The 9735-nt window shown below is 55.1% G+C and overlaps 1 protein-coding gene across 1 annotated transcript; it reads right to left on the reverse strand.

The window, feature by feature from the left end:
- Positions 1 to 5657: 5657 nt before the first annotated feature.
- LOC142357807 (uncharacterized) lies at positions 5658 to 8357 on the reverse strand. Its single transcript, XM_075409330.1, has 6 exons — positions 8015 to 8357; positions 7572 to 7849; positions 7278 to 7418; positions 6527 to 6757; positions 6042 to 6131; positions 5658 to 5780 (listed from the first exon to the last, which is right to left on the reverse strand). The coding sequence occupies exons 2-6, from the start codon at positions 7698 to 7700 to the stop codon at positions 5718 to 5720; spliced, it is 654 nt and encodes a 217-aa protein (XP_075265445.1). The 5' UTR covers positions 7701 to 7849; positions 8015 to 8357; the 3' UTR covers positions 5658 to 5717.
- Positions 8358 to 9735: the final 1378 nt, after the last annotated feature.

Consider the following 9735-nt stretch of genomic DNA (forward strand, 5'->3'; position numbering starts at 1 on the left):
CTGCCAGAGAACCGGGTGTGCGGGTCAGCAACAGAGGCTGTTGCAAATGCTCGTGCGGCAGCGCGAGACCGGAAAGGACAGACCCGGGTCACACCTTCCGGTGCTACCCTTATCCCTCGACAGATATCCCACCAGTACGGGGGGATCCTAAAGCTCGAAGCTATGAAGCTTTACGTGAGGGCGGAGCAACGAAGGGGCGTGGCGGATGGGCGGGAGCGAGCTCACGCGGACATGCCCGAGACCGTTTTGTCACGGGCTGAGGCGGGCACGGTTGCGGAGAGCTCCGTCGGTCCCTTTGCTTCGAGTTTAACACCGTTGGTGCAGCCTGACGTATGTGTGAACTACTCATCACAAACACGAGTTACCAAGTTGAAGAATCACCGAGAAGCGGCGAGCGAGTCGAGGGGGGAGGGACCGTCGGTGAGCGAGGTTAGAGCGCAGCCTGTCGGGGCTCGGCGGCGACAGCGAACTCGCCTTCGCTTGGGACAAGGAAAAGCGGCAGGTCGGGCTATCGGCTATCTCGTCGGGATGTGCATTCCTACAGCCGAGTTGTCGGTTTACTGGGGCAAAGAGAAGCGTTTGTCAACGACCGGGAGAGGAGGGACGCGTGGGGCCCCGGACCGGGGGCGGAGCTGTGGAAACACCGGAAACCGGGGTTGGGATCTCTTGCTTACTCTGTTGTGAGAGCCTTGATGATTCCCTCCCGGCGACCGCGGAAATCTTGATACACCTCCTCAGGCGAGTTGAAAGTCTGGTACTCCATCCTGGCGTATCTGCTGTCGGTCTAGGGTCGAGGCAAGGGGGGGGCCTGGCGGGCGGGGCAGGGCGGGGCCAGCTGAGGTTAGCGCGAGGTCAGCGGAGAGGAGCGCGGGGGAATAAGGGGCGGGGTGGAGAGCGTCGACCGGCACGGCACGCTGCTTGCAGGAGGGGCATGTCATCAGGAGTCCAAGTACGGGGATGAAGAACAAAATGGGGCAGCTAAGGTACAAGCACGGAGATACTGGCCGGGACGGAGAGGCAGAGAGGACTTAGGACGCACGCCTGGAGGGCCGGAACAGAACGAGGAGGCGAGGCCGGCACAGCTGAACTGAAACTGCGCGCAGGCGGACGCGACGACACACACCTACAGTAAGGGATGGATGCTAGGTGTTGGAAATTCTCGAGGGAAGGTAACGGAGGTTGAAGATTCTGACGGCCAGCGGACACGTACGCCGTTCAAAAGTCAGAACGGGCTTGCACGGCTGTCATCTGGAGCTTAGGCGTGGAATCCCACGGGGAGGATGCTAAGGCCATCCGTCCCGACTTTCCGTCAAGGGACCAGGAGTTCGGGGTGGTGAAACCTATACGTCCGCTACCAGATAGAGAGAGTAAAAGGGCTGACTGAGGGACGTCGGGTTGTGTCCAGGGTGGCTGGTTCGTCGAGCGGGTAGGGAAGGCCAGACGAGACTGACGCTAGACAATCACGGCTACGGGAGGAACAGCGGCCTAAGCCTGAGCGTAGACAGCTTGCTGGGCTGACCCGTGAGGCTGGCACCAGACAGTCAGCTCGAGCAGCACGGACTAACCCACCGCCCGGCCGCATGGATCACAGTATTCTCGAGCCTTAAATCGAGGGCGAGGAGCCTCACCGGGTATCGATGTTTGATCGAAATATTATTGGTGAAGGCTGGTCGGTTCTCGGTCCGTCAGGCTGTCTGGTTGTGAGCGAATGGCGCCAAGCCGGTACGGACTGTGATGACAGCTGAGGATCGGGGCCCAGGTTACGAAGGGGTGCAACACCGGACCTCCCCCGGTGACCGTCACGTAGGGCGACAACTGATAATCAGGCGTGGATCAGGTATGGCGCCGGCTCCCGTTGGTTGTGAGGCGTCCGACAGCAGCCGCCGAAGGCTCTCAGATTGCGCTGCGTGGCAGCGAGGTGGGCCACACCGAAGGGTAACTCCGTCTCGCTGGCTTGCTCAGCGGCAGTTCGAATGATCCGCAGTCAGAGCGGCACTGGAACCGAGGACCCTGCAATGTCCTTGACAACCCCGTGGCATATACGGCTGCGCAACATGCAAGCAAGGCGCAGTGTTGATCTGTTGGACACCTCAGCATGAAACTGGAGCTGTCCCGCGGAGGTTGTGGCCGGCCTGTGCTCCCGCCCTCCCTCCGGCCGGACTGTCAGTCTGCGACCCTGTGTGCTCCCCGCTCCGCTCAGCTTGGAGGTGAGCTCCCAACTCCGAACTGCACGAATTCAGCTCTGGCCGAGGCGAATCCGATCTGGGACCCTAGACATTCTATGATCTTTCGTGTTACATGCGGGGGGTAATTTCAAAAATGACCCTGACGAATTGTTGAATTATGGCGGACATGATTCCACAATCCACATGTCTGTCCGTTCCGGCCCTTGGCCGGCGATCTGGCACATTTAGTAAGGGTACCTACCCTAGTGGGTACCCTAGCGATATCGCGATAGGGCTATGTTGAGAGATCGGTTGCACACATGCACACGCATCTTTTCATGTTGTGCATTGCATGCATGCATGTCGTCTGACTGGTCGCCGGTCGGGATACTCGGCCAGTGATAGGTTGATTATACTCGGGATACTACAGTAGGTACGGTAGGTACTGTACTCGTACGAGTAGGTAGCTCGGGCGTCCCCTGCATGCCGGACGTCCCTGGCTAGGCCGGTAGGGCCGGCAGGTGTGAGTTCCTAGGGTAGGTTAGCGATACTAGGATACCCTACCATACTCGCTCACCGACAAAATTTGCAAAACACATGTTTTTTTTTTAAAATTCCATGTTTTTCACTACATGAACGGGTCTTTTTAGTGGGTTAAACTCCCCCACTGGTCCCAACGCTGGTCTCACCCTGCCCCCTAGTACACCCTACAGTAGGGCTTTATACTCTACCGGCGGTTGATTGGCCCGGATGTGCCAGCTCTTGCTGATTGTTTGGTGGAATTTAAACAGGCGCTGAGTCTATTCACCCGGCCCGTTTGTCTTTGAGCTTCTCAACGTTCGGTCTTTTCGCTGCTCTATGACAGTACTGTTTTGTCGTCATTTTCCGACCGTTTCCGGTCACCCCTCGGTCCCCTATCATGGTTTCCTTGTCGTACCCGGGTCAGTTTGGTTCCTCCACCGGCTGTACAGGCCTCACCAGGCCACACCTCGGCTCATACCCTAGTGATACCCTAGTGCCGTAGCGCAAACCTTGTAAGACCTTTTGATCGATGTGTGCAACCAGTCTCTGTCCTTGACACTACCCTTGATCGGCGGCCCTTGATTCAGAGGGGTCCTGTCGTGATTGGGTGCCTAGTACCCCCAATTAGGCCAGTCTCCGCTTTGCGGCGCCGCCTGGTCTTCGAGACTCGAATCTCGGCTCGAAAGAGTGGGGCAGGGGGTTTTCGACCCACCTTCTCCCGGGGGTGAAAAAAAACCATGTTTTCCGCCACGAAGCTCTCGAGTTGCAGATACGATAGGGGGAGGACTGGGCCCCTACAATAGGTGCCCGCTATAGGGTACTTAACTGTCGCGATAGTCTCGAACTATATAGAGGACATTCCCAATTTGTCGATCCACTGGATAACCACATTTTTATCCTGTCCCGGTGAAAATTTGTGGGACAAACGGCTGCCGCCCGGCAGCCGTGTGTCCCACAAACTCCGTACTTAACACCGTGCGCGAAATTGGGAATGTCCTCTATATAATATACTAGCTAGGGCATCATAGCCTTATCTTATTTATATAATATTGCTATATTATTATTATCTTGTATCCGCACATAATAGCGATTGATGCTGTATGGTAGGCGTAGGCACGTTGCGAACGCGTTCGGTGGCATGCATGGCTTGCCCACACGCAAGATCACTCGCTAGTCTGGCGCATGGACCACAGGACTGGCCGGGCGCCTGTAGCTACCCTATATAGATATGGGCTAGGTACCCTTTACACGGGGTAATCATAACCGGCCGACCCCATCCATGAACGTATTATCAACTTTCAACCCTATATGGGCGCCGAGCATGCTCGGCCGGCCCCCGGCCGGCAGTCCTGCAGGACAGCCAGACGCGCCGGGGATGAGTGTACTGTGCATTGTGCATCACCTGTACGTGATGCATGTGTACGGAGTTCTCGTACTCGTATTCATTTCAGTTGTCAAGTTGTCTGGCTACATGCACTGCTCCTGCTGCAGCACGTACCCTAGCTGGCGATACATGCCCGTTCCCGTAGCTACAGGCCCTACCCTACCCTAATATGGTGGTACTACTATAGTCTATAGACTATATGTGTCCTTATTTGTAACACGCGCGCTGCAATAATACTGCTGTTTTAATAACAATGCGTTTTGCGTTCGGATCGATTTCTTTGACTATATCTGGGAATCCACCCTTGTTCCACTATAGCCAGGACCCCATGTACATGGCTAATGAGATGCATTCCTTCCATCAAAAGGCTGTAATCCCCACACAGCAATGACAGCAATGCCCCTGCACAGAAGTGTTTCGAGGCCACTCATGCCTACATACCTACTAGGTCCCTTGATTCCCCTGAGATCCACCACAAACATCCTACTTGCTTTATCGAGTGTTTGCTGTGGATTAGGTTCCACGACAGCTCGGCTGAAAGTGTAGTTGTACTTCCTGCTCAGGGCAGCCCATCTCCTTCATATCACCGCCTGAAATCACTATCGTTCTCGTCTATCATGATCAAGAGCATCGCAGCGTGAATCCACCCTTGTATTCGGCATGCCTGCTGGAATGATTAATGCCTCAGACCTGTTCATGGCATAAGTGGGTCATCCCCATACAATAAGCCATGATACATTACCATGCAGCTCCGATCTCCTGCGAGAGGTGCTAGTAGGAATGGGCGTGACACAATGCATACGTGACCGAGCCCATTCCATGCACGGCTATCATGTCGGTACTCATGCGACCTCGAGCCAAATACTAATGCCTATCTGGAGAATGGTGCATGTACTGCACTACAAGACTCAAAAGTAAAGCTTGTGAGTGTGGACCGTCGCCCCCAATGTGCCGTCACAGACAGGCCAGTTGTCTGTGCCTGGGGGGGGGGGGGGGGGGGGGGGGTATATTTGCTCGCGCGAGAGGGGCCGCCATGCGTACAGGCTCAAACACGCGGTTTCTCGTTCAGGGGCGCGGGCTGGGGTTCACATGCAAGGACCACAAGAAACAGCATGAGAGAATGCCAACTCTAGCTGGCCGATAGTTGCCTGATGTTATGTGAGGGGATCAGGTCATTGACTGCAAGGGTGGGTGGCCACGTCACCATGTCTGCTCGCCAACTGGAGAGGCTAGGGGCACCATGCAGGAGCTGTTTCCAGATGATGCGATCTCGGGCCTGAGGGATACAAACATAACAAATCACACCTTTGGGGGGATTGTGTTCCCAGGCGGATGCTCCAAGAGTAGAGCTGGCGCTATCCACTAAGGCACGGAAGTGTCTGGTGTCTGCTATCGTTCAGAGCCTGGATTCTCAAGGATAGCTCTTCCAAACACATACACAGTGATGTACGTTCCAGAATCACACTGTGGGGCATTGAACTACTGACAGCCAGGCCACACATCTATGGTGTACACACATTATCCAAACTTACAAATCACAACTCTGGAGTGTGTGCTCCTGCACGTCTGGAGAAAACACGTTCACAGCCTGTTACTTATTCTGTGCAATGCTGCGGAGGCCTACGGTGCTGACCAGGAAGCGCCTGTCAGCTTAGTCCCTTGAAGCTAGGATTAGTCCGCAGCTGCTCTTCGATGCTATCCAGGAACGACTGGTGGGGCGGAGCCGACGACAAAGCAAGTAGATCAGAACACACACATTGGAAAATCAAGGCTGCCTTATTCAAACACGGACAGGGGGGTGTGTATTGGGGAGAGCAGGCTAGGGCTGCTGGGACAGAAAAGTCACCGTGCCACCACTGAGTCGACACTGTGCAGTCCCATCGTCGGGAACATTTTGTGGTTCGGGAGCTAGGTGGCAGACGCGTTGCAGCAAATGCATCAGGATTAGTCCCCACTCGCATCACACACACCTTTCTTATTGAAACCACTGGATAGGCGATAAGGGACACACGCATTCCCAGCTGTCCAATCATCAGCGCGGTGCTCTCAAACTCTATGACCTGCAACAGGCATGAAGAGTGTGTGTTTGTGAGATCAGGAAAGACATAGTGTGCGAGATGGTGACAGCTGTTGCTGGTCAGCTCTCTGTGCTGCTGGCATACGCATGCGCGCACGAACACGGCGTCGGATACAACGCCCTTGTTGACAAACCAGATTGCGAGGAAATTTCCATCTCTTGTGCGGACCCAGGGCAAGAGAGAGGCATCGGATGCTGCCGGTTTTCCAGGGAGGCAATGCCGATAGCAGAAACGTGAAGGTAAGGGAAGGAAACCATGGCTGGCAATGCTTCTGCAGGCAACCAATGAGGGATAGGAAGAGAAGAGGCAGGAACGGGGGGATGGAGTGCTGCAACTGAAGAGCTGATTTTGGGCGATGCTGGAAGCACTTCACGTACGGTAACTAGCATTTTTCTCTCTGGATCGCGGTGTGCCCCCAGCTCCCGCTCCAACACAGTATACTCATATCCATCGTGAGTTGCGACCAGCCTGAACTCGGTTCGTGCAATCTCCCCAGGCAAAGACATGAACTGATCGGCTGGAGTGAATTTGTAGAAATCTTGCGAGGTGATATAGTCTGGCCTGTTGCTCTCTGGGAAGGCTCTTGCCACCAGATCTTTGCTGATTCCCTGCGGCGGCCAGAACACAGATTAACTATTCATGTGGAAGGTGGGGCAGCACATAGACTGAAAGAGAGAGAGAGAGAGAGAGAGAGAGAGAAGGACAGACAGACAGAGAGCAAGGGTGGGCAGGGCACCAGACGGAGTCGTTGCGGGCGGCCAGGTCATACTGGCGTGAGGCGATTTCTAGGAATACCAACACTGCTCTGAAATCGTTGGAAACAAGTAGTGATCGTACTGTTGCCGCGAGCTTGGCAGTTACGCATCACAGACCCCATCGGAGGCTTTGCCCTTACCCAAGTTGCCTAACAAGGAGCGTGACAGACAGACAGAGTGAAAAACCACAGAGAGACAGACAGACAACCGTTGATTGGGAATCGATTCGGTATCGATCCAAGGTATGCCAGTCCAAGAAGGCTCATGTTTCGAGGGTCTGTCGCTTCCAGCTGTCAGGAGTCCCATGTGTGGCTCAGACATTTCAATAAATGGCAAAAATGCGAATCGGTGTTCCTGTGTATGGGACGCGCACCTCTAGCGATTGAACCCCTTGTATTGGCTTTAGCAACAGATGGTTCACTCTAGTCTTCCCAGTGGGCGAGTACCATCGCACAAACAAACTCATATCGGGCATATCATGCTTGTCGGAAGTGTTCCCTTCATCAGCACGGCTCTGCAGAAAGCAGGAATGGAGAGCGGGGCACACATGCGGCGACAAGAGTAAGCGTGTGGACCTGTTGAGCACATGCATAGCAGCTGTGCCTTGGGAGGGTTGGGGTGGGATGGGTCAGGACGGGTGCGTTTCAACCAGCTGATGGCCTTTCACCTGCGCCCTTGCTTTCTTTGCCTTTGTGTCCTCTCCACTTCCATTTCTAGGATGGGGTTCATCCTTGGCCTTCCGTTTGGCTCTCGTTCCCCCGGCCGGCCCACTCATAGCTTCAGGTTCCAGGGGCATGGGCGACTCCACAGGGCACCGCAGAAACCAGAAAGCTTGTGCCCTTGTGCAGAATCCAGGCGGTGTGACCCTCAGGACCAAGACGCGTGAACTGCAACCGGGCCTCCACTTTGTGCAAACACTGCAATCAAGGCGAACCGAGATTTGACCTGGGCGGGACAGATGAAAAGCCGGAGATTGATATGGTAATCTAGTTGGAAGAACTGTGTGCGGGGCTTGCAAAGTGAGGGACAGCAGTTGCTATGTGGAGCACGGGGTGTGCCAAGAGGGCGAGGCGGCACAGACTGTGAGACAGATTGCGGCTCTGGACTGACCTGGAAGAATGCTGGCGCCCCTAGAAGCTCTCCGGTAAGGGAAACTGGCAGCTGTTGCAAGAAATCAGTCTGACCTGGTCAGTCAGTATGTAGTCTGCAACGGAAATTTGGCCGTTGGAAAACACCCGGAGGTATCGAATTTGCACGTTCACGTTCAGGTCCTCACTGTCGCGTCCAGCTGTAGTGACGACCGACGAGAGGGCAGCAGCAAAGCCTAGCCGCAGAATATCCTCTCCCTTGAAAATCAGAACTATCCCCTTTCGAGGTCGGCCAGGCAAGCAAAACGCAACAGCTCTGGTGCTTCGCGCTCTCTGTGCACGGTGAGCTGAGTCAGGTCGGGTCACAACAAGCCCTTGCTGAGGGCCGCGGTCGGAAAGCGGAAAGCGCAGCGCGATAGAAAGCACTGACGTGCAATGCAGCCGCTATATATATGGTACTCTGCCAATGTTTAAAAATGTGGATCGCATGCATATGATTCATACGCACTCGAGCAACGCCACGCGCTCCCACAAGCCATGTGCCGCGATTATACGCCCTTGACCTTCGACGTGAGTCGTGATGTGTCCGATCGAGGATGATTCCTGAGCAATTTGTGGGTCGTGATGTGTACATGATGACACGCGCGCGTACTGTACTCGTACAGGGATATTTATGGAGCAGTATCCATGGCGCGTCGCGGACGTACAGTGATCGGCACACTTCAGAAAAATCGAACTGGATAGCCGATGTCCTGCCTGATCTAGTCTACAGAGGTTTTTTATTAAGAGTGGATTTTTGATACGTGTGGGAATTCGACCCCGGATTTGGAAATCCGGGTACGAGTACCGGTACGGAGTGGGTACTGTCCCGGTACTCGTAAATTGGATTTAAATGGTTTTTCAAGCTGCACTCGGTACCATCTACATTGATTTCCGTAAAATTAATGACATCACACGTCCAACCGACAGCTGTCCGACTCACCCGCGTACCCCGGCGTGTAACGCTGCCTGTAATGCCGGCCGGCTGCCCTGAGTAGGCAGCTTTACCGGCTGGCATGGCAAAAGCCGACGGCACCACGCGATTCAGAGTGCTCGAATTAGTCTAGGGCCACCCTCCAGCCTCATCGTATGTGGCGGCATGAGGCGGCAGAGCGCCCAGGACGTGAGGTGCGAAATGGAGCGCTGGTGTGGTACGTGCTGTACTGTCCGCAGTATTCTGTCGGAGGTTCCAGTTGGCACGTTCAGCCGTTTTTCTGACACAGACACGGCTGAGATCACTTTTATATTCACGCGCTCGTTCATAGAGATAACCCGGCGACCAGGCGTAGAGCCACGCTCAGGCGCGAGTGGCACTCGTGTATCGTGGGCCAGCATCGGGTCTGTCCGCCTGCCCCTCTGCCTGTCTCGTCTGCCTAGCCATAGCTTGCAGTCTGGCACCCGCCTGCTTGTCAGCCCGCCGGCTTGTCTGTCTCCTGTGTCTGCCTTCCGGCCTACATGTCTGTGCTGCTGACTAGCCCCTCGGTGCACGGGGCTGCATGTATGGACAAGGGGAGAGGGAGGGGTGCTGCTGAGCCCCTATCTGTGTAGGGGTGTGGGGAAAGGGTGAGGAATATTGGGGAAAGACAGCAACCCGCTGCGTGGAGCTGCAAGTATTGAAAAGGCGCGAGGGAGGGGGTGCTGTTGATTAGACGTGCCCCACTATGCCGCAAATATTGAGCACAAGGGAGAGGAAATCTGGTGCGC

The sequence above is a fragment of the Convolutriloba macropyga genome, unplaced genomic scaffold, assembly GCF_964194025.1.
Source record: "Convolutriloba macropyga unplaced genomic scaffold, txConMacr16.3 SCAFFOLD_5995, whole genome shotgun sequence".
In the NCBI taxonomy this organism is placed as follows: domain Eukaryota; kingdom Metazoa; phylum Xenacoelomorpha; order Acoela; family Convolutidae; genus Convolutriloba; species Convolutriloba macropyga.